Genomic DNA, 26,278 nt, shown 5'->3' on the forward strand with positions numbered 1-26,278 from the left:
ACATCAAAGGTAGAGAGAGACACTTAATCCCTTGTGTTGAGGAGCTAACCATTGTATAGGTTTGAAAATTCAGCACTAGCTAATATTGTGTTTGGAAATGTCGGGTGGTTCTCTCCTATCAAATGTTGCCTAGAGGCCACTGCAATTGCTGCCTTGGAAGCTTCAAATCTCAACCCATTTATGATTGTTTCATTTTTCATGAAGATTTCTGCAAATCGCTTAGTAATGTTATCATTAAACATAGTTAACCTCAAAAATTAGTGGATTGATCGAGATCCTTAAAGGATGGAAGCTATTTGTATTTGCAAGTAAGAGACAATAGTTTATGGCTTCTCTTCTTATTGGTTTACCACCTATCTTGGATTCTTATTTTGCAATTGAATTTGAAATTAACACAAATTTTTATGCTTCACTCCATCTTTCACACTCTTTGTTGTTCCATGTAGTTCACTCTTCTTACTACACTATCCCTTAGCTTTCTAAAAGATTATTAACAATACAACCTACCAATTACTATGACTGATGCTTTTGTTTTGTCATTCTTATGAAATAAGCAAGTTTGAACTAAACTTCAAGCTCTGGTGCGCCTTGCCAAATAATTATTATCCAAAAATATAGAAGAGTTCTAGTCATAATGTGTTGAGTTGCTTCCATTGTCATGTAATCAAGGCCTTTCAATTGATGTTGACAATCCCTTTGTGATTGGCTGAGATCCATCTCCAATTTAGTAATTACATTTTCTTTTGTTAAATATGATCTGGCAAACAATTATTGTAGTTGTTAAGAAATTTTGACTATGCTTTAATTGTATCAATGCATGTCAGTTCATCTTCAAGATTGTTGCACTAGAAATGGTTCTAGGAGATGTGAAATGTTTCCATAATTTTAAACACAAACAATGTTCTTATGCTGTTTCTTTGTAATGCTACATGAAACAAATGCTTCACCAAAAGAAATAGCAAAAAGAAAAAAACTTAAACTAACCACCAAAAAACAATGTAGATGTGGATGAGGAATGAACCTATGTTTGGGAGTCAATTGTAGGGTTATTATTGTAGACAAGTTGTGTCAAATTTGCATTTTTACAGTCCATGCATTTTAGCTCCATTTGCATGCAGCTTGTTTACCGTATAGGGTAAACGGATGTTTATTGCATTAATATATTAGAATGTAACACAAAACAATATACTTTATTTATATAAGCACATATGCAATTCCAAATACAATGATGATCCATTAATCCATTCGGACAATGTACATATACTTCCCGAAGGGGTGACTTAACTGTCACGCGACCTTTCGGATACCAACTCAACTTGTCGGCTACAATATAGTTTTTACTAACAACATCATATTACCCCCCAAGAAAAGTAAAATCGTCTCCGAACGACAAAATAGATACAACTTATGCATCAAAACTCAAAATATGACTCAAAGTAATAATTACATTAAGACTCATAACAAACTAAAAAGTAGAGGGATGCATCCCTGGTGTGGTAGACGTCCCCTGTGCTCTATGCTCGTTCAGTTGTGCTTGTAGCTCACGCACTTGCTTGGTCTGTATCTCCAAATCTGCTTTGGCCTGCATTTGAATCTCCAAGGTTGATTGCATCATCTTGGCAATCTCTCCAAGCTCTATCTCCTTTTCTGTTGACTCCTGCTGTAGCTGACTATTCTCCCGCTTAGTCTCATCTAGTTGAGCAATAAATGCTATCCTCTCAGACTCCCAGGCTGCTCTTTCTGGCTCCCAAGCTGTTGTCTTTGCTGTTAGGTTTGCCTTCACTACTGCTAGCCTAGTAGCTGACTCCTCCTGAGCCCTATTTGCCGCTACTTGGTCTGCCTGGCTCCTCTAAAGAGCATAATACGCAACACGATATATTTGGACTACTTCACGAGTCAGAGTCTCTTTGCTGCTCTCCACAACTGGCTCTCTGGTGGTGGTCCAGTCTTGGCGCATCTCCAAAGTCTCTACTCTAGGCCATCTGTGTTCCTCAAAGCAAACTAAAAAAGCAACTGAGCACATTACTCTCATGAAGGATGTGACGAACTCTAGCTCCTGAACTAGTGAATCCAAAGCATGGTTTTGCGTAGAGTTCACCACTTGGTGAGCTTGAGTCACCATGTCGGCCAAAAATGTCTCAATACATCCTCTCCCATTGATGTCTCTGGCCCTACTATAGGCTGTTGGGTACCCATAGCCCTCTTCACTGCCTCTACCATCTGCTCTGCAATGCTATCCATCGAGGGATGTGGTATCTCATCAATCTACATCAGACAACTCTCCTCCACCTGTGTTTGTGTACTAGTAGAGTCTCCTTCGAGGGCTACTTCTCTCACAGGTGAAAGAATGCATGACAACCGCAGTGCTGGTATGTGCGGTTATACCTCGTACTCAAGTATGTGCCCAATTTTTGAGATTTGCTTGCATTGCTCAGGTTTTTTGCTGCTGGCGTTGCTAACAATGCTGCGTCTACTGTGACCATTGCGTCTGAGCCCAGTACATCTAAATGAACATCGGGTGTCCACGAACCCTCACCTATTTATGCTTGTATAAGTACCTCCATCACTTCCTGTTCTGCTTGTTCAAGTACCTCCAACACTTCTTGTTTTGCCTGTGCAGGTACCTCCATCACTCCCTCTGGTAACTCGATCGTTTCCTCTGGCATGGTTGTCGTCAATGATGATTCTATCCCAAAAACTATGGCCACGGCCTCTAGAATGGTTAGGGTTACTGTATTTGGCTGAGCCGCTACGATGACCGGGGTCATCATCAACACAGCTTTGTGCTTGTGTTTTGGTCAAGATGAGTTTCTTGGTGTGTTTTGGTCAGCTTTTGTCTATGAGTTTCAAAGCTAGTTTTCGAGGAGTACCCCACATTATCTGCTTGAGACTCAACTTGCAAATACTAGCACACAATGAGTCTTTGTGTGGATTTGTAATCTTGAGTCCTTTAGTTGGCTGATCCTAATTGCCTTGGTTTTGGAAAGTACTTGGTTGAATCGTGCTCCAAGATTCTTCAAGGCTTAGGTTCAAACTTCTGAATTTTGAGCTCAAACTCCACTTTTTGATGATTGGACATATCATTTGCACTTTTTAAAGTAAAATTTTAACTTTTGTTTGGTCATTCTTTGCTCTTAGTCACCCGTTTCTCTTGAAGCATCACAATTTATCACCCACAATTAAAACAATGATCCACAGCACTAAGAAATCGTACACCATAACACAATGATTTGTTGACTAGGGAGACCCTTGGCTAGAGGGAAAACCTGGATGGGGATAGTACCCACAAGATAATGTACTAATATATAAGTTCCTTGTCAAAGGATGTGACCTGATTAGGAGTCAAATGCAATTCATTTAGTGCTATAGTCCCACAAGGACACCTTGAATCCTTGTGTAATATCCCTTGCCTAATCTGATCAGAAAATTTAAACTTGTGCTGATGGAATTTTGTCAAACAGTTGGTGTGTGATCTCTGTAATCAACTATGAAGCCACTTAAAAATCCGACTCCACTAATGCATGCCAAAGTCTAAGAAGGATTGAATAATGTGGGACTCAAATACAATAGCAATGCTTAGAACTGTGTTATCAGATTAATACTGTATACCAAATACTAACTGAAAGTACGATAAGCACAATGAATGGAGTTCAATAGCATTACTTGCAGCATGTGATTACAATTTTACAAACATAAACAAAGAATAAGGAACCTGGAGTTAGCTGCTGATAGTAAACTGACCATGTGACCTGGTACATGTAATTTGTCGCAGACTGCCTCCAATGATAATCAACAGCCCATGACCCTATTTCCTTGACGTGGGATCTAAGATAATTGCCGCTGTGTGTTGCCTAGGCTCAGTTACTCTTGCTGTGATTGGTGGGACTCCAACACATTGTTGAACCTCAACCCGCAGAATACACCATCTATACAGACATCCCTTAATCAGTGATAAAAGAAGAATGCTGAGGAGTGGTTGAGCATGTGGTTAACGGTTCAGTCTGTGTCTATAATCCTGATGACCTCCTACTCGGTTGTAGAACACCTTCCAACTGCTGTGGGGAAATCATGCATACTGTCCTTACATACAACCTTTATTCTGACTGCTATCTTACTTAGCCGGCAAGCTATTGTTCATAAGTATAGATGAAAAACTGATGCATTTAGCTAATATTCCACTGTGTGTTCTAACTGCAAACTTACTTCTGATTGTTGAAACTGACGTCACATTCTTCTTGCCGATTTCTGCCTGGTACTGTATTTTAATCCAAATGAGGGGCTGGGGTGACATCCAACTTCCTCATACAACTTGAGGGGTTTCGTCCTCATAGTTACCTGTCACATTAAAGCAACCGCTTGTAGCAATTTGCAAATATTTATCATAAATTCAGAGTGTCAATCCCAATGCAAAAGTTTTCTTTTATAACCTCGAAGTGAGGAGAGGTACAAATAACGTAGCAATGTGGGATAAAAGACTATTTCATCTTTTAGTCACTTAAATCATTGTGTCCTAAAGTGACTTTAAACAGTACTTTATATTCCAACTCAATAAAATGAAGTGACTTAAACCTTAGAAAATCCCATTTAAAGTTTCCTCAACTGAAACCAAAATTCCTATGACTAGCTGGCATCCTAAATCATATGCCGTTAGTCTATCCAGATGGAAAGATAGACCAACTAGGCGCCATAATAGCTAGCGCAGCGAAGGGGACATTACACCTTGCTAGAAGGTTCTAACCTTGTTAAAGGTTGATAAGAACAAGTAGACCCACTGTTTAAATGCTTGAACAAAGGTGAAAGATAATTATTTTAGGGTAACATATCCAATGAACATGAACTGATTGATCTCCATTTCGTTGAAATAGTTCATTTCAAGTCCACTCAATCATCCAACATCATCTCCACTATGCTCTGATTATCTACCATCAAGGCTCGCATCATATGTATGAAGACATACAACTCACATACCATACATACATCCCAAACAAGGAAAACACCTTTCCTTTATACCCATTACAAATAATTAATTAGGTCGGCCTATTAGAGCTTCCCTAGTATATAGTTAATTACATAAGACCATGCTAAGGCATACATGCTTTCCTAAGAATCATTACAAACATTATATTAAGTTTCCGACACATTACAATGAGAATATTACTTTTTTCAATGATAAACCATACACTACAATAACACAGTTGACTGCCAGTAAAATGCATCGCACGTTACACACAATCGACCTTTCCAGAATAATCCAAATGACTCTCAAGTCTGAATATGCACGTACAAACAAGTCTTCTACCATATTCCATGCTCGCTAGCATTGATTGCTATTTGCCACTAAGATATAGCAAAAGTATGTACAACTGCCTCTTTCATGATTTCCTATACACTGGTCTGCTTCCAGTCTTAACAAAACAATCCATAACTTATTCAGAACATCACATAAAGTATACAGAAAATATGCATGATGTCCAAACTCATTCTACCACACAAACATAAGCTTGCATATCCAAATCTGTCACTCACTATCCTCCCTTATCTGATAAGTAGGCTACGCTATAGAGAATCTAAGTTTGTCATGAAGTAAAGAGCATATGTTATCAATGACAAAATCTGTCACTAATACAACATCTTTGCAACACATCCAAGTGCCAACAATATCCTTAATTTTTAACGATTTCCCTCTTTGGCATTGATGGCAACATATGGTGAAAAACCATCAAGCCAAAAGCAAACATTTGAGTACTATTTTCTGAATATTCTCAACATATAGAGTCTTCAAACTTCTTATGCATATACCTTCCTTTATCTTTGGTACTCTTCTGCATATACCTTCATCTCAGAAAGGTTTTTAACTGATTCAAAGATGATCAAATCTTCAATAAGAAGCAACAGAATCGGATGAAATGGAGGAAAATGAAGACAATTTCAAAGAAACAATCTATTATCGTTTGATACTGACTTACCTTTCATTTTTGGCATATCATTAAGCCGCGAGGCTTCCTATAGTGGAAGCAAGTTTGGTTGTAAACATTTTGGCTTTTTTAATAAATTTGACATGCAACTCTTAGTACAAATTAACTTTGTGTTTAAATTTTATTTTAGACTTAACTGCCACAAGAATACGAAATGCCAGCTTAAAGAACAATATAAAAAATGCAATTCCAATTGCAAACAAACGTAACTCTTTATTGGCTGTGAGATAGTAGGATTATGGCGAAGCTGAAATAGGCAGCTCATGATTATAAAAGAGTATAATAAAATTCAAACTCACTTTGACGTGAACAGTATAATAACAAATTAATGGCTGTAAATGTGCTGGACATAATTTATAGCTGGCTGGCATACAAAGTTTGCTGAATGTAACTTTAGATGATATTGGTCTACGATGGAATTCAAAAGGTCTGGCAATGAAAAATTAACGGTTGACGTTTAGAATTTGCCATTTCCTTACCTTGTTGGCAATGTTGTCTCTTCCCTATTCATATTGTCTTCCCTTTAGAAATGGAGTATTTCAGATTTTAAACATTGCATAAACAAGATAAATTCTTATATGCTACATATGAAATAAAGATTTTTGTCATGCATCCAGAATTAAAGATTTCTATCCTGCATCTGTGTAAGTATATTTCTTTCCTGTATTCACTCTAGTTTCCATTTCTTAGTATTGGTCTTAAATCTGCATTAGTTTCTCTTTAATCTTGCGCTAAAAAACTGTCATGGTAAATTGGTTTTGTTGTTGTATCAAATAGAGGAGAGGAAATTCCTTATAAATTTACAAAGATGTTTCTTAAAGAAACAAACATTATCAAAAGGTGAAATAGGTAACTTTCTAAACAAACTAAAGACGACTAGATCACCAAAAAAAAAAAAAACATTCTATTATCCTAATATGCTCCCTTAATTGTCATCATCGAACTACCCTGCAGAAGACTACATGTCTTGTGGTCATAAGTTCTTCAGAGCATTCTGCTGCTGTTGAGACCTTCCTTGGATCTGCAAAATGTTAATGACCAAGAAGACATCCAATCTGATGTTGAAACAATGATAGTATTCCTTGTAACCGGAGGCATCAAGATGAAATGGAAACCACAATTTTGAGGAAAATCACCAAACCCTTTGGCAAATACCTGCAAAACAGACTGCAAGATGATTCACCAAGAACTTTTGCAAATGAGTGCTACGACATAGATCGAACTGCAAGAAGCCACAACTTTTAACGAGAAAAATTAGAAACTTTTGCTCAAAGTAGGAAATCTTGCAATTAAAACCCTTGACTAGGCTTGCAATTTTCAACAAATGTTTTCTGCAAAGAAAAACCACAAAATTTTCATAAAATGCTGTAAACATCTATATATATAAAAAAAATCTAAAAAAAAAATTGTTGAAAAATATTCTTGAACAAAGAGGCTTGAATTTTCTATAAAAAGTTAGCCAATTTTTTCCAAATCTCATTGACTCATTTTGGTATTGTGTTATGGTAGATCAATGTTGTTGTATTAAACAAAGGAACCAACATTTATTATATAGATTAACAAAGATGTTGTTTCTATAATAAACAAACAATATCAACAGACAAACTTGGAAACTTTCCTAAACAAAATAAAAAACACTAGATGATCATTAAAGAAACATTCTATTATCCTATTAAAAACTTGTATCTTCCTCCTCGCACTTCATAATTATTTGTACACTATTCACTTACGATATGTTACATGCACTATTTTTATTTCTCTTTTATCTTCATATTATGATTTGAAGTTGCTAATGTTTGCAAAAGCTCCTTGTTTAGTTTATTTATTGATATAGTACCTATTGCACCAATCTTAGAAATATGCATTTCTTACCTTTGTATTGCTACTTATTCTCACCTTTGTATCACTACTTTGGTTTCTAGCAAATTTTTAAATTGATGTTTTCTTTTTAGCAAACAAAACCGTCTCCTCTCAAATGGGTTATTATAGCACATTCTTTCTTTTTGAATCTTTTAGTTCTTTCTTTTGGAATCTATTAGGATTTGCGTATTTAATCTTCTATAAAAGCTCTCATGTAAATTCCTTTCTACGTGTCTTTCATTGCAAAATTTTGAAGGTATTTTTTTCCCCGATGCGGTTACATGTTGCATGCATGTCTAATAGTTCTACCTAGGGAAAAAAAAATTGTAATAAAGTTTACTAATAAATGCAGGTGGTAGTCGATTGTTAGCCCAATTTCATCACATTACCTGAAATTAATAATTCATTGCAATCTTGCTAGGTTGTCCTAAATTTTTGTTGATTATTATTAGACGGTAATATTTGTGCCTTGAGGAAATGACCTAATAGTGTGAAGAATGAACAATTTGGTAAGGAAATCAACACAACTCAATTATAATTAAATCCTTTTAAAGATATAATCTTTTAACTCATTTCTATTTTGTTTGAAAACTAGATTTTTTTTTTTTTTTAAGATTGTTAGTTATTAACAATATTACATCTGTTTTCATAAATGAATAGTTTCATACATTAAATTTTTTTTAAGGGCCTCAATTTTGAGATGGTGGGGGACAAGGACATGGGGCAGGGGTGTATCGTATAGGGTAAATGGTTTATTAATGCATTTAGACAATAAACAAGAACATGTAACACAAGTATTCCTTTTATTATTCGCATGTATACAAAAGATACTACAATATTCGATATGATTGATTACAATGATGATTACAAAATCCATTCCAGATGGTGTACATATAACTTTCCGAAGGGGTGACTCAACTGTCACGTGCCTGTTCAGATACTATTCTACCTATCGTCTACAATATAGATTTTACCGACAACATCATCCCCAAAAGAAAAGTCGTCTCCAGACGACAATTACAAAATATTCGAGACAGATTAACAAGATAGAATAAATTAACTGTGACTAACTATAATAGGATAGATTTTTTTTCATCACACCACTTTCACATTCCTCCTGTGCCTGCACCAAATTGGTCTCCAAAACACGTTGCATTTGTAACCTCTGCTAAACAACACTGTCACCTTAGCCAATCTGACTTTGATAGCCACCCATGCCGCCTTCTCTGCTTCCAATGCTTGGGTATGTTGAGCCAAGTGTCGCTCTACTGCCTCCAACTGGATGATCAGCTCCTCTCGAGCTCTCTATGCATCCACCAAGACACCCTCACGTCCAACACCTACTTGGAGTGGCTCAAAGCGTAGCACCTTTCTCGAAAAGCTTGCTCTAGTGCTCTCTCCACCTCTGGCAGACAGACATCCATGCCTGCAGTAGCTCCAAGTCTCATCAACTTGTCATACTTCCCACGACTGATAACTGAACTGACTGGGGGTCTAGGGGGCATCGTCCCTAGTAATGGCGCCAAATGTTTACCGTACAGGGTAAACGGTTTATTAATGCATTTAGACAATAAACAAGAACATGTAACACATAAGTATTCCTTTTATTATTTGCATGTATACAAAAGACACTACAATATTTGATATTATTGATTACAATGATGATTACAAAATCCATTCCAGATGGTGTACATATACCTTTCCGAAGGGGTGACCCAATTGTCACGCGCCCGTTCGGATATTATTCTACCCGTTGGCAACAATATAGATTTTACCGATAACAAGGGGGTGCTATATTCTATACATTTAAAACTTGAAATGCTAGTTTTGAAATGATGTTTAATTATAACATACCACATTGAAATACTTGAACATAACAAAATTGCAATACGAACCAAAACCATTGATTTAACATAGTAAAATAGTACATACCAATAGTAACATTCAAAAATCAAAATCCAGATGGAAATTCAAGTACCCATCTCGACAATGACGTGGTTGTGGAATGACAAAGTTGTGGGTACTCAAGTACTCCAAATACCTTGTGCAGGGACGTCCCAGGGAATCGGTACTTAAAAGGTTTTGGAGGAGATGTGAGTCTCTAGGTTTACTGCTTATATCTCTATTGATTTTTATTTTATAATTTTCAATCTAGAAATTTTTAAAAAAAAATGTGATTTAGTTATAAAATTGTAAAGTCACAATCGAAATAAATAGGTAGAATGGATTTTAAACATATATTCTTTTAGCATTTCCAAATTTAAAAAAAAAATAAAATTCGCATGAACAAATATTTTTAATTTTAAAGATAAAAAAAAATAGATTTTAATATAATACCCCATTCATAATTGAGTATTTTATTAATTTTTATCAATTGTCTGGAGCTTGAAATGATCTCTCTCAATTTGTTTTAGTTATTACGATAATAGATAAGCTTCTATTATTATTTAATGGTTATTTATTTGTAATCTATTATAAATATAAGAATGATTCTAATATTTGTTAGTCTGTAGTTATTTGTTAGCTTTCTTTTAGCTAGAATATAGAATGTTTCTATTCTTTATGATCGTTTCCTAGGGAAACATCATTTTATTCTTTTGTATATATTGATCTCTCGGTCTCTATTAATATCAAGCAAATATTTACAAATTACTTCGTAGTATGGTATTGAATTGGAGCCACTTAAATTTTTTCGAAAATCATAATTTCTTTTTTGAAATTATTAGACTCTATTTTCAAAATTATTTTTTGAAATATTTGCTTTGAACTAGGGTTTGTGTAAGAATATTGACCATCAATATTCATGTATTTTTTTTCTTGCCATTTTTGAAAAACTTAATTGTTTTTTGTGCATTTTCATCTTTTTTTTCTGCACATCTAGGGCTAGGAGCGACGCCTAAAATCCTTAGTAACAGATTTGCGCCTAAAAACTGTATTTTTTCTGCAAATTCACCATTGATTTCAAGTTTTTCTCAGCCCAAGACGTTTATGTTCGAAACCCTAATTTTTGGGCTTAGTTTTTTTTTGATCAACGATTCTTGGTGGGTTTTCCGAGAGGTCAATTGGGTTGTCAATTTTTTTGGGTGCCTCGATTTTTGTGCTTCAATTTTCGAGCAAGTGAATCTAGAAACTGACAACATATACTTTTTGGGTTTTTTGAGCTCTCTTCTGGGTACCCTTGCAATTTCTTTGAGTCTTCCATTTTTTTGCATCGAAGTATGTGCCTTTACAAATCTTCACTCTTTGTCATTGAAAAACATGCTATAGCATCTTTGACTAATATTGTGCTCGAGAGCAATTCAAAATTCAATAGTCGAAATTATGGCATGGAAGTAGTGGATAATAGCAACTTTTGAATATTGGAATATTTTATCAAATTGATCTGGGTGTTACAGTGTTCGCTTGCCCTTGGTACCGATCAGGATACATGGGATCTTAATAGTCAAGAGGCAATGATGCATCTCAAATTATTCATAGTTGATGATCAGCTCTCTCAGATTCCATCGAGCAAGATAGTTGCCAAAATATGGGCATCTCAAGAATCTTCATGAGACTTAAAACAAAAGCAGAGCTTTCTTTTTAAAGAACACTCTACTTTCTATTATCATGAATGAGCGAACATTGCTCTAGGCTCACCTGAACAGGATTTGGGAAATTTGTGATCAATTGCTTGCCATTGGTCGCAAAGTGGAGGAAGAGGACGTTGTGGTCATCACTCTTAGGAGTTTACCCAAGTCCTATGAGCATTTTATCGTCACTCTCAACATCACTTCTTCTGGTGTTGATACGAAGTTCACAAATCTCTGCACATATCTGTTTCAGCAAAATCGGTGGAAACAACAGTTTGATAGCAGTTCCAGCTCCACCTCCACAGAGCAAGCCTTTGTTGCTAAATCCTCTCAGAAGGATAAAGGCAAGTCTCAACAGTCTTCTTAGCAAAAGTCCTCAGCTCAACCTTAAGAAGGCTCCTAGAAGAAGAACATTCAACGCAACTATTGCCACAAGTTTGGTCACATGAAGGTTGAATGTTGAAAACGCTTAGCTGCCCAATCTAAGCAATTAGGTTCGTAGCCCAAAGTAAATAGTTCAGATCATACTGAGCAGACATAATCTACCTTTTACACCTTCATGGCTAAAAGACCTACAGATCATGTGAAGTCGTCTACATTGTACATTGATTCAGGTGCCTCTTGTCACTTCACCCACCGCAAAGACTGGTTCATTGACTACCAGCCTTATTCATATTCTATTTATTTTTGGTGACGGAGAAGAGTACATAGTTGTTAGCAAAGGCTACATTTAGATTCAGTCTATTGGGAAGAATATGATTTTTGTCGATGTGTACTACATTCCAGGGATGGAAGTGGAACTAAATCTACTCTTAGTCAGTTGTTGTGACATTCTCTACAGTCGGATGTCACTTTCAGTTTACATCAGTGTACCATTACTGATAGGGTGACAGTTTATTGTTGCAGTGGGTGTTGAGGATCATGGTCTTTTCTGACTTATTGATTTTGGTGATTCTCGGGATTTAGTTATGGCTTTTTGGTGGTCTTCTGTTAGCACAATTTGGCAGTAGCGGAAATGAGCACTATCTCTCTTAGCTTGCTTGGGAAGATCTTTTCCTTGGTTTGCTAGAGATTCTGACTCAACAACTTGGAGTTTGTAATGCATGCCAGGTTGGGAAGCAACATTGCACACCTTTCAGTAGTGGCGATTCATGGCGAGCTTCTCAGGTATTTCAGCTTGTTAATGCTGATATCTGCGGCTTGATGGCCACTCTTGTTCTTGGGTCTAGGTATTTTCTGTTGTTTGGTTATGATTTCAATAGAAAAATGTGGGTATATTCTCTTAAAAAGAAATCAGATGCATTTATAGTCTTTCAAAAGTTTAAACCATTATTTGAAAAAGAGTCTGGAAAATCTTTTATTAGTCTTAGGTTAGACAATGGAGGAAAATTTTGTTCTAATGAATTCTCTAGCTTCTTGGATACTCATGGAATGAAATGCCACCTAACCACACTCCACACACCACAACAGAACAATTTAGTTGAATGTCAGAATAGAACAATCACCGAGATGGCTCGATCCATGCTTGAACAAAAATATGTTCTGAAGAAGTTCCAGGTATAAGCGGTTGACACTGTAGTTTATCTTTTGAACCGGTCACCCACAATGGCAGTCAAAGATAAGAGTCTAGAAGAGGCCTGGTTAGGTCGTAAGCCTAGAATTAGGCATTTGAAAGTTTTTGGCTGCCTTGCTTTTGTTTGGATCCCTGATGTGTCCTGCACCAAATTGGATGCCAAGAGTTAGAAATTCATGCTTGTTGGATACAGTAGTCTTCACAAAGCCTAACACTTGATCGACATTGAGACATCTCATGTCTTTTATAGTTTTGATGTAGTTTTTGATGAGTAGTGGCGACCATTCATGCCTGTTTCTCCTGTTCTTGATCTAGCATACCAACCTATGAAGGCTTATGATTTGAAAGTTAGGCTTCTATTAGGTCCACCTGATGAGAGGGCTCTAGTAGCTCTTATGGCTCCAGCTATACCAATAATCCCTATACATACACCTCCAACTTCTCCTGTAGGATAACTTAGATTTGTAGATGCTTCACCTGAGTTTGATCCAGATTCTTCAAATGAGGAACCTGATCATAGAGCATTTCCTGATACTAATGTTGGTCATTCTCCTCTCCGGCCTAAGTGGTGGGCTAAGACACTTGTTGATCTTTGTGATTATGAGCTCATTGATGAGAGAACTATTCGAAAAAAGAGCAAACCTATAGAGTATGTTAACTTTGCTCTCATGGCCAACACTCATAGTGTATTTGAATTTCAAACGTATTCTGAGGCTAAAGGAATTCCAAAGTGGGAACAAGCCATGACATTTGAACACCAAAGCCTATTGAAGAATAACACCTGGGTCCTTTTTGATCTTCCACCAGGGAAGAAACCCATTGGTTGCAAATGGGTTTACAAGTTCAAATACAAATCTGATGGTACTTTGGATAAGTACAAAGCTCGTTTAGTTGCAAAGGGTTTTTCTCAGTGTTAGGGCATTGATTATGAGGAGACCTTTGCTCCCACTGCAAAGATGACCACAATTAGATTAGTCCTAGCCATGGCAACATAGTTTGGCTGGAAGGTCCATCAGATGGATGTCGAGAGTGCTTTCCTGAATGATGATTTCCATAGAGAGGTCTACATGATGCAACCTCCTGGTTTTAAGGTTGCTAGTAAAGACCATCAAGTTCTCAGATTTGTGAAAGCTCTCTATGGCTTGAGGCAAGCTCCTAGGGCATAGTACATGAAAATTGATAAGTACCTTAGTGATCAAGGCTTCTAACGGAATTCTTGAGACTCAAATTTGTACATCAAGACTTTTGATAATGACATCATCCTTTTGGTTATTTTTGTGTATGATTTGATCATCACTGGCAGTTTAACATCTTTGATTCAGGGTATCAAACAGAGTTTATGCTAGTCTTTAGATATCATAGACCTTGGGCTCATGTACTATTGCCTAGGTATTGAGGCTTGGCAACAGTCTTTTGGTATATTCATCTCTCTAGTCCAAATATGCAAGGGCTCTGTTAGACAAATTCTATATGCAGTATTGCAAGCCTGCATCTACACCCATGGAGAAAGGTCACAAGTTATAATCTAGGTTTGGTTATCCTCCTGTTGATGATACTCCATACAAGGAACTAGTAGGTAGCCTCGTCTATCTCTCTGCTACTAGGCTTGATATCAACTTTGTAGTCACCTATATCTCATGTTTTATGATAGCTCCTAAGGCTGATCATTGGATGGCAGCAAAGCGTGCTCTTCGTTATGTGAAGCGCACTACAGTTTTTGGACTTCTTTACTCTCAAAGTTCTAATCGTAGACTTAGTGGGTTAACAGTTTCAGATCGGGCTGGTTCTATTGATGATAAAAAATCAATTTATGGATATGTGTTCAGTTTGGGATCTGGTGCCGTCACATGGACTAGTATGGACCATTAAGAAGCAACAGACAGTTTCTCGTCTCTACAGAGGCCGAATACAGAGGGATAGTCAAGGCAGGTTGTGAACTTGTTTGGCTTTTTTAGATGTTTAGGGATATGCAAATGTCACCAATAGGACTGACCACTTTGTTTGTTGATAATGAAGGCATTATCATATTAGCATGGAATCTATTCTCCCATGAACGAACCAAGCATGTGGATGTTCTTTCTCACTACATATGACAACTGTTTGAAGATGAGATAATAGACTTGCAGTATGTTCCTACCATGGATCAGATTGTGAGCATTCTGACCAATCCTCTTGGTCCTGATAAGTTTTTTTAAATTCAGAGGACAACTTGGTTTTGTGGATAGATTAGCCATTAAGGGAGGGTATTACGATAATAGATAAACATCTAGTATTAGTTAATGGTTATCTGTTTGTAATCTATTGTAAATATTAGAATATTTCTAATATTAGTTAGTCTATAGTTATCTGTTAACTTTCTTTATCTTTCTTTTAGCTAGAATAGAATGTTTCTATTATTTATGATTGTTTCCTAAGGAAACGTCATTTTATTCTTTTGTATATATTGACCTCTTGGTCTCTGTTAATATCAAGAAAATATTTACCAATTATTTCATAATATTAGCTTAATTTAATATTTTTTGGGTATGCTAGTCATAATTTATTATTTATGAATTTGTTGTATTACTGTGTATTATTTGACTTTGAAACAATGAAATTTAAAATTATGACTAGAAATTTTGTTCTCTAAATGCATTAATTTTTATTCTTGTTTAATTATGAGTTTTTTTGGGTCCGCTTCTCGTCAAGTTATTTTGTTAATCTAGAGTCCAAGTTAAATTTTTTGGCTACTTAGTTGAGTTCGAGTCTTTGAACTATTGATTATTGTAATCTTGGAATAAGTCAATATGAGTTACATAATTTCTTTGTGATATTTTAGTAGGTTTGTATGCTGTTTTTCCTTTCAACATTAATAAAATTCTAAATATGCTTGCTTAATCCTTGAGTTGTTTTAACAGGTGCCTCTAGCGTTGTCAATTCGAGTTTTGTCTTTGAAAGGGACAATAAGAATAAGTATCAAACCACCTCCTTCAGATTGTATATGGTTTGGATTTACAGCAGTTCCTGATATAGAATGGGGATTTGAGCCATCAATTGGAGACCATAAAATTACAAGTGGAACAGTGGCAGCTTTAATAGCAACTCGAATTAAGGTAAGATTTTTTTAAAATTTTATTGTAGGGATTTCAAATTCTGAACTTACTGATACTTTGTGGAGGAAAGTGCTTTGGGATATGTTCTGTGCTCTTGGCAAGTACCTGATGATCAAAATGAACATATGAAGACAATGAAGAGAAGAGTTGGCAGTAAGATTGTGAAATCTGGTTAGCAGTCCACAAGTAAATATCCAAGACAAAATCATCAAATCCATTAAAGCCTTGAACATAACATAGTAATAATGAGTGAAATCTCTTTGGTGAAATTGATGCCTATCACTCCATTTCATTTTTATGTCATTAAGTTTTCCCTTTGCATTTTACATTGCCTCACAGCCGCAAAAGAACAGTTGTTTGAAATAGGTATTTTACTTCTGCATACTTCAGTAATGTAAGCAAGTTTAGAAAGTTCAATAAACGATGCATCGATAAGTGCTTATGTAAGAAAGGATGATTAGGTATTGCAGCAACCACAAGAGCTAGCTAGGTCCCGTTTCTCCCAAAATTTTAAAGCTTGCTGATTTTCTCCATGTGTCAGTGCAATACATTAGGAATTCAGGACACTTAATTTTGCAAAAGGAAACCCTTATTATCTGCCAATTTGTTTACTAACTATAATTTTTTTATATTATAGAACAAATTATTCTCCCATCACCTCTGTTCAACATTGATGATCATTAATTAGTTCAATAATATAAAAACTAAGGGAATGCAAATAGCTGAAAGTTGTAATCATTTATGCATGTGGTTGCTCCTTGATAGAAGAAAATCTTTATTATCTATTATTTAATGGTCAATATTGTAACTTAGTGTAAATATTAGATAGTTTCTATTTTATTAATGTTTCGTTTTTGCATAAGTAAAAAACAGGTTTTGATGAGGTCCTGAAACCTGGTACAAACAGATTTTTGAAGGGGATCTGCAACTCTCAAAAGACAAAGAGCTGCAAGAGAATATTCAAAGGAAACAAGCAGTCCAAAGCGAACAATCAAACAGCTGCCTGAACGATATAGCAAGACAAACACTAGCTGCTGAAACAATCACCACAGCAGTGCCAAACGCCTTACATCTAAGACCGACTGTCCTAAAGAGGGAGATCCTTGGGGAATCAAAGCTTCACAATACCATTACACTGGGTTTTAACATAGCTCCCAGAACCAGCTATAGAAACTGCCATAAAAAAATTAGCCTCCACTATGTGCCAGAAATTAAGGATAAACGAGCACCACAAACCACACAATGACTTTAAAAACCAATGCTGGGACGAACAACTCGCCAAACAAAGACTAGCTGCATAAAGAAATAATACAAGAAAGAAGCAGCTAGCTTAAAGGGTTAACCATGGAACCCCAAACCATCCAAATATGGGCAACATAGAGTTACTAGAAGAATAGAATCATTCTCTCAGCGCAACTCCCCTCCACCTCTATAAAAAGGGATCCCACCTCATTAGGGTAGAAGAGAGAAAAATCTCACCACCTTGAAAATCACTTCCAAAACCAACTCACCTCCCAACAGCCAACCGTGAGATGGAACCTCTCTCTGCCATTGTCAATCTTCTCTTCAAAGTGTATCACCACCTCCTTAGATGATGAATCCACCTCTATAGCAAATGAGATTGAAAGAGACAACGACAAAAAAATATCCAACTATCTAATAGGCCACAGAAAGCACTGTAAGAACCACAGGGGTAACTTGACCTCTATCAAAGTCCCCAACGTGAGAGATGGAAGATTACCCATGTATTATGAACTAATTGGTAAATATTTGCTTGATATTAACAAATGAATAAACAATGTTTCTTTAGGAAATGATCATAAACAATAGAAACATTCTATTCTAGCTAATAGTTCACTAACAACTAACTAAATATTAGAAACATTCTAATATTTACAATAGATTACAAATAGATAACCTTTAAATAATAATATATAATAATAGATGCTATCTATTATCGTAATAGCCTCCCTTAATGGTTAATCTATCCACGACACCAAGTTGTCCTCTGCATTTGACAAACTTATCAGGACCAAGATGCTTGGTGAGAATGTTTGCTATCTGATCTGCAATAGCAACATATTTCAAGTCTATTATCTTGTCTTCAACGAACTATCGTATGTAGTGACAGTGAACATCCACATGCTTGGTGTGTATGGAAGACTAGATTTTGTGCTAATTTGATAACGCCTTTGTTATCAACAAATAAAGTGGTCGGTCTTGCTGGTGACATTTGCATATCCCCAAGCATCCGACAAAGCCAAACAAATTAGGAACCTGCCTTAGCTGTCCCTCTGTATTTAGCCTCCATGGAGGAGAGAGGAACTGCCTACTACTTCTTACTGGTCCATGTGACGACATTGGATCTGTAATGTCCCCTTTTTTTAGCATTCGTAGCATGATGTTGTCGTTAGCCTATTTCCCCATGGTCCCGTAGGCTAACCAGGACATTAAAGGGACTTAGAGGCCATCTGGCCTAGATAGTTTTAGTTGCAGGTCTTTCTAAGGGGTTTTGAGGCAACTTTGGGCATACTTACTATTTATAGTAAGTCATCTTGGATATGGTCGGACATCCAGTGGCAGTGGTATGTCGATGGTAATTGTTTAAAATCGACAAGAAGACTTGTTTATCATTGATAAGATTTGTTATGCATTGATAAAGCTATTTTATAAAGTTAAATTTAAATATTTAACTTTATTAATGCATAGACTATAATTTGTGGGAAATATTTAAATTAAAAGAGTCCCTTTTATTTTATAACACATTGGAGACATAAGTTACATAAAGGGAGTTATCTTTTATCCCACATTGAGAAAACGAAAGATGGAGCTCTTGTGAGAACACTATAAAAGAAATGGAAGAGCTTCGTTTTGGCATGGTTGGAAATATCAAAGAAATTGGAAAATTTGCTGGAGATTATGTCTCAATAGTTTGGAGGACGAAATCCCTTCAAGCTGGAAATCTTGACGCCATTGAAAGATATGGTCTTGAGATTCAATATAGTAGCAATCCGAAAAAGCAGGTATGAAAAAGCAGTCTGAAAAAGTGGAATCGAAAAAGCAGGCTAAAAAAGCGGATACGAAAAAGCAGTTTGAAAAAGCCGAATTGAAAAAGCAGGCCGAAAAAGCAGTCCAAAAAAGTGGAACCAAAAAAGCAGGTTGAAAAAGCAGAATCGAAAAAGCGGGCTGAAAAAGCAGAACCGAAAAAGCAGGCCGAAAAAGCATTCCGAAAAAGCAAGGCCGAAAAAGTAGAATCGAAAAAGCAGGTGGAAAAAGTGGATCGGAAAAAAGCAAAGCAGAAGGGGCAACATTGAAGAAAATTATTACAGCCATCTACAACCAGGTTCCTTTGTTAGTATTGTTTTTTTAGGGTATGATAAATTTCAGTTGTAGGTGTGCATTATACTAGCATTATCATTTTTTGTAATCCATGTAAATGCCAAAAAAGTCTTGGCCATATTTCATGAGCATTGGAAATTTCATTGCAATTAAGGAGATAATAGTTGCTGGTGTCATTTGAGCAATTCAATATTATTATTTATCAGCTAGTTAGTTTGCATACCAACTGTTTGTAAAAATGCTAGTTGGCTGTAGGTGTTCATTTCTCATGCTTAGATCATATATATGCACTGAATATTGTCAAAATTAGTAGCACACTCATGTTAGGTCATTGTGTAGTCCATTGTAGTCTTCTAGCACAAGATTTTCATTGATGCAAATTGAAGAAAAAGTCATTTGAAGCTAGCTGAAATACTATATCAGTCATACGTCCCTTGCATGTGAATTGTTTGATGAAATTCCTTGAGCTTTCGTCAGCATTTTTGAGAGCAGATTTGAGGAGGGTTGTTACAGTGGTATCAGAGCTTGCTTGCAAAGTGTTTGACGAAATGTCAAACAACTGAAGTATAAAGATTTTTGGTGTTTGAAGAAGTTATAACCTGTTGGGATCATTACAGGATCCCAAACTGAACACATCCCAGAAGTTGACTTTGTATCGTCAATAGATGCTGTTCAATCTTAATCTGTGAACCGAGTCTAGGATTAGAACTTCGAGAGTAAAGAAGTCCATAATCTGTAGTGCCCTTCACATAATGAAGCACACGCTTGGCTGCCATCCAATGATCAGCCTTGGGAGGTGTCATAAAGCATGAGTTGTAGCTGATTGCAAAGATTATATTAGGTCTAGTAGTAGAGAGGTAAATGAGGCTGCCTACTAGTTGACTGTATGTAGTATCATCAAATTTGTTCACATCCCTTCACGAGATCAATCTGCTATTTAAATTGCTCTCCTCTACTGAACTTCCTCTTCTCCAACTAAAACTCTTACAAAGGGAACTAATTATGTAATTAATAATCCTTGATAATTATTAATTAAATAATTACTTTATATCTAACTTCATCAAAATAATCAAATATATGTTTATTTGGAATATTCAAACAAATATAAATAATTAATATATTTATCTTGATTTTTATAATTACTTTTAGAGGGACACTGCAACCACAATCATTTGATACATATATTAGTGGAGACTGAAAGGAAACTGCTACATGTAGGCAGAGGACATAGCATTATATTGAACCCTTATGATATGCAAACTAACAAATATACATACATACATACATACATATATAGGCAAGAGCCTATAACACAACAGTAAGTTGTGAGCCTTTCATCTGAGAGGTCTTGGGTTTGAGTCTACTTGAGCTCAACACATAATAATAATGAATCTCAACAAATAATAATAATTAATCTAGGCTTCAGCCCATTACCTATTAAAAAAAACCAAAACAAATATATATATCACAACAAAGGGGATTGGTTATTATAGTATAATAAAGGTGTAATTTAAGAAATAAAGGTATTAAATAAGATACATATCAATCCATCAAATGAGGATCAGTATGCACCCAATCAGGGAATAAGTTTTCTGCAATATTCTACATACTATGTAAACACTTGGCTCTTGGTCAAGATAAGTTCTGTACTAAATTGTTCTCTTTGAATTTCAAGTTGAATAATATAATGAAGATGTTTTACTTTTGATAAATTTATATTTGTAAATGTAACACACTTCTCATATATAAGTTTGAGCATTTGTTCATGGAGTAAATTATGATAAGTCCGAATAGGGGGCACTACACTATTGTTGTTCTCATTGCTTGCCTTTTCCTCTTTTAAATAATCTTTCTAATGATGATCCTCTTCTTCAGTGATAAGCACCACTTTTGCATCTGATCTAGAGCAAATCATGTTGCCAATTCTTTCAAGGCTTGATTGTAATGTCCATGGATATTCTCTTCACAAATTACCTGCAAAATCAGTATTAGTATAGCATAGCATCACAAATTTAGTAAGAAATAATATCTACTCTAAGTTAATAAGGGAAATTGATCCTAGGATTGCCTCTAGGTCGGGCATCATGCAGTCTTTCCATAGAGCACTAATCCAAGATCTCTTGCATACGGACACTGTTACCCAAGCCTACACATATGCATACGACTGGGTATCAATATATATACTGCCTATGGGAGATTAGGGAAACCATAAGTTCCTTTAATCCCCATAGATAGGAATCCATATCTAGTTCATTTTATATGGTAACCATATCTGCCTAAATTTGGGGTATGAACCCTGAGACTATGGTGACCATGACAATCATCGAGTGCCCCCCTCAAGATATCGAGATCCATTTCTAATGAGCATTACACTCATCCTCTATGGAGTCCCAACCTCATTCTCGAGAATCTATCTCTAATGAATATTGCATTCATCCTCTATAGAATTTAGGCTAAGTAAAAAGGATGTAAACAGGATGCAGAAGAAATTGCAGAAAGAGGTAAAATTTTACAGCAATTATATATATATATATATTATAAATTTACCTTCTACAATGCTGAAAACTGCTTGTCTTTTTGTGATCTGTCACTCCTCTGTCTTGGCAAACTTTGGCAAAGTTTGTTGTATTTATAGGATGGAGGGAGACGGGTCACAGCCTTTGGCTGCGATTCAGTCATGCCTTAAGGGTGTTTCTGTTCACATCATATCGTTTACTGCGTTTTTATTTTATATTTTAAAAGTGTTTGTTCATTATATATAATATAATATATAATTAAAAATTATATATTATAATATATAATATATGATTATATATACTGTAATATATAATATTTAATTATTATTATTTAATATTGTGATTATAATATATATATATATATATATATATATTATAATATTATTTTATGAAAATTTTAACAAAAGAAAAACATATTATGATAATTTTGATATATTGTAATATTAAATTACAAAGGTACAATTAATTAAATTACAAAGGTGCAATTTATATTCACAAATATACCCTATTCGAGGGGCATCACATTGATTAATATAATGAAGTTGTTTCACTTTTGATAAATTTATATTTGTAAATGTAACGCACTTCTCATATAAAGTTTGAGTATCTATTTAAGGAGTAAATAATGGTAAGTCCCAATAAGGGGCACTACACTATTTTTGTTTTCATTGCTTGCCTTTTCCTCTTTTAAATAACCTTTCTAATGATGATCCTCTTCTTGAGTGATAAGCACTAGTTTTGCATCTCTAGAGCAAATCATGTTGCCAATTCTTTCAAGGCTCAATCTGACCTTTTTGTATCTCCTGCTTAAAACTTTCTAAATCTGTGTTGTCATCTTTTTTATTACACTTGTGTCTTTTTTCTTCTTTTTCCTTTCTTGTTTCTTTTTTGTTGAGCCCTCATTTTGCAAGCAACTCTTCAACAAATTCATTTTTCTTCAAGTAACTCTCTTTAACCCCACTTCCACTTAGGCCTTTGCCTCACTTAGGTCTCTTCTCTTCCCTACCTAGTCTTTTGGCAACGAAGTTCTCTCTTCCACCTGCACAAACACAAATACACAAATACCAAACTCCTTTCCCAGAGCTTCTAAGCTTTAAATACTAGATGTAGCCAAAATCACTACAACCATTAAGCAGAACATAAAAGAATAAAAGAAAAACACAAGTTTCAGATTCCAAATTCTTTATTATCTTCCAACTATATAAGTTTTAGAATTCCAAATTCTTCTTTATTATCTTCCAATTACCCTACTACCATGAAAGAAAACACTAATTTAAGTACAAACTTGAAATGACCTTTTTGGTAGCTTTTTCACAAAATCAATTTTGGCCATATTTGGCGACTTTTACAAGTCCGATAATCCAGATTTTTCCTTGAAGCTTCCTAAAACTAATATACGATGAAGTGTCTGATGGCCAAAATTTTCACTAATCTTAAATTGTGATATCTTGTGAAAATCAATTTAAATATGTCTTCATGATTAGGGTTTCATGAGTTGTCATTTTCCAGAATGAAGCCCTAACTTCATTTTTACTCAGACCATAGGGTTTTTTCAAAATTATTAAGGTTTTGGTTTGCAATTTTAAAAGAGGTGGATATGATAAAACCTTGGTCATACGCATATGTGTTTTATCCCTAAGTTAAGTTTTAAATTCATGTGGTATAAGGTTGTAGTTCCAAACGTTTTAAGTCTCGAACAAGTGAAAGCCTTTTAATCATTGCATCTCTGCGTTATGTTTTCTAGCTATTTTGATGGTAGCCATATTGTGAAGTAGTTAGTCATGAGGTTTACGCTACATCTTGAACGATAAAGCTAACAGTTAAGTTGAGGCTACAAAGTGGAGAAGAGCTTTGAATCGTGAGGTCTTGGCCTATGATTTGCAAGGTGATTTTTAAGTTGTGAAGCCATGAAGTGTAACCACGTTGATTAGAAGCTAATTTATCATTACATCTCCTGCAGTCAAAGGTGAAGTAAGTTGAGAGTGGAGAAGTGGAGACAACTAGTGGTCATAGCATCATAAGGTTAAGTTATGAGTTAAAGTTTTATAGATGCAAAGCTGTGAAGAAAGTAATGGTTAGCTCCAAGGTATTGTTTGAATCATTGCGCGGGTTAAGTATGATAGGTTGTTGATTGTTGCGAAGCCGTGAAGTGGTAAAATAAGGGTTTCACGACATTGCCAGTATGATAAATGTTAAGTTCTAAATCGTGGAGTCCCAAAGATGTACACAAAAGGAAGTTTTGCTGCTTCACGAGGATAAATGGTGAACAAAAATAGCATGTTGCGATGAAGAGATAAGTTGTCCTTGTGCCTTTGCGAGTTTCAAGCCACAATAAGGTTTTAAAGGTGAGATGTGGCAATAAAGGCTAAGTAGCTGTTCACGATTATAAATCGCTGTAGTTAGTGAGATGGTTAGTTGAATGGTTGTGAAGTTGTGAAATAGTTATGGTGACCAAATTCGCTACTTCGCGGGTTACTTGCAAACAACATAGATTTGAGTTGCAATGGAGCAATAAAATGTGATTTGACCGTTAATGCCACATCTCCACGATGTTTAATGATAAACTGTTAACCGGTGTGATGTCGCGTGTAAGGCTATGAAGTATGTTTCGATGCTCTGCTGGTCTCCATGGTAAACAAAATTATATGGTGGAAGCAAAGATGAATAACCCAACATCTTGGGGTGAAGCCGGCTATTTAACAGATAAGTGGTGAAGTGGTGAGAAGGTTTTAGTAACCGTGTTCAAGCCATCGCGGCCAAGATTAAGGAAGGGCACAGAGCCGCTGAGAAGTGGAGATAAAGGGTAATTGCTACATTGCTACCTTAAGTTTTGAAGGCAAAAATCATAAAACAAAGTGCATTTCCAAGCTGGCACCGAATAATAAATTGGAAGTATGAGTGATGTAAAATTTGAATGCAGGGCAGCTTTTGAAACATTGAAACATTTTTTGTTCACGCTGTTTTAATGCCATTAAGCCACACTTCGATTTGCAAAAAGGAAATAAAAGGTAAAAGGGACAAGGATTTTGTCACCAATTGCAAAGTGTTTGAAATTACAGAGCAAAATTATGTTGCAAAGCAAATCTGAGCGAGCAAAGTTTGGTGATATTGTGAGAGATTAAAACAATGGCACAAAGGGAGGGGGAATTGATTTCACAGGTTCAAATTGAAGAAGTTCCTTCAAGTTCTTCAAAGGGTAAGAGTCCTAGCCCTTTTGCTGATGAATGGTTACAATTTTTGCCAGGTTCATCAAATCTTCAGTTTGCAAATGCTGATGCATTTAGAGACCCGTGTAGTTTTTGTAGAGATGCAGAGGTGCTAGACAGAAATGGGAATGAATTGTTTTGGTTCTTTTATAACAACAAACTAAGTAAGGTCCCTATATGAAATCCTTGGAATAGAAATTTGGGCAAATTGATTTGTGCTTGAGGTCTTTGTTAATGTTGATTTGTTAAAGGCATTGATCAAAGCATACAATCCTGTTAGTCGTGCATTCCACAAAAAAGGACAAAAGTATAATCTACACATTGGACAAGGGGACTTTCATTGAAGCTTTCGATTTAGGTGGACCTATGGCATTCCCTATTGATTTGGAAAAATTTGGTGATTATTTCTAGAAACACAAGAATTTCTACACTAAGAGGGCCATGTTGAGGCATATTCCAAAATCGAAGGAGCAGGGAGACATACCAAAGAAAGTGGGAGATTACATGCCTCTAGGGTATTTCCAAAGATATCTTTAGAATACAGTGTTTGGTCTGAATAAAGTTTTACGTTTGGATGGGACTATGGATGCTTTTGGTTGACTCTACATCATGGCATTGAATATCTAGGATCCACATACCAACATTGGATATGATTTTGTCACCTACCTAACGAATCACATTCACAATGAGATTGTCTCTGCTCGGCAACGAGAATTGGGAAACTTCAAATTTCATCATTATTCCCTTTTGATGCATTTGATTTTGTACAAGAATGTGGGACCCAAATTTCATTGAGAACACAAAAGGACTTGGAGAGAATTTGGCTGTGCAACGATGGACTAGGGTATGGCAAAGATTCGACCCTTAGTCAAATTCTCTTTCCTTTTATAATGATTTTGTCTACCCTGTATTAAATATGTTGGGGGCTGTATTAAACCCTTTATTTTCTTTGATGAAGGAAAACAATTAGGGCATGATTGTGGAAGTGTTTCTGTTGGCAAATTGCACAATCATTAGGGTTTTTGGGTGCCCTCAGCCACTGCATCTCCTGCCTAGATTTGTTCCAGAAAGATTAGGAATTGTTGAATTTTTTTGGCAATTGATATCTACAAATAGAGAATATTTGTGCCCTATTGTTAGGAAGGGAA

At 35.7% G+C, this 26,278-nt stretch overlaps 1 protein-coding gene across 2 annotated transcripts in view; it reads left to right on the forward strand.

The window, feature by feature from the left end:
• LOC149547022 (uncharacterized) overlaps positions 1–26,278 on the forward strand; it is a 129,240-nt gene that overhangs the window by 91,502 nt on the left and 11,460 nt on the right. Inside the window, exon 7 of one of the 2 annotated variants that reach the window (XM_089791472.1) lies at positions 15,875–16,069. The exons of the other annotated variant lie outside the window; for it this stretch is intronic. Coding sequence (XP_089647598.1) covers positions 15,875–16,069 — 195 coding nt within the window. The remainder of the gene's footprint in view (positions 1–15,874; positions 16,070–26,278) is intronic. 2 annotated transcript variants of the gene reach the window in all.

Source organism: Cupressus sempervirens, chromosome 7, assembly GCF_028749045.1.
Source record: "Cupressus sempervirens isolate cs-2001-9-10 chromosome 7, ASM2874904v1, whole genome shotgun sequence".
Classification (NCBI taxonomy): domain Eukaryota; kingdom Viridiplantae; phylum Streptophyta; class Pinopsida; order Cupressales; family Cupressaceae; genus Cupressus; species Cupressus sempervirens.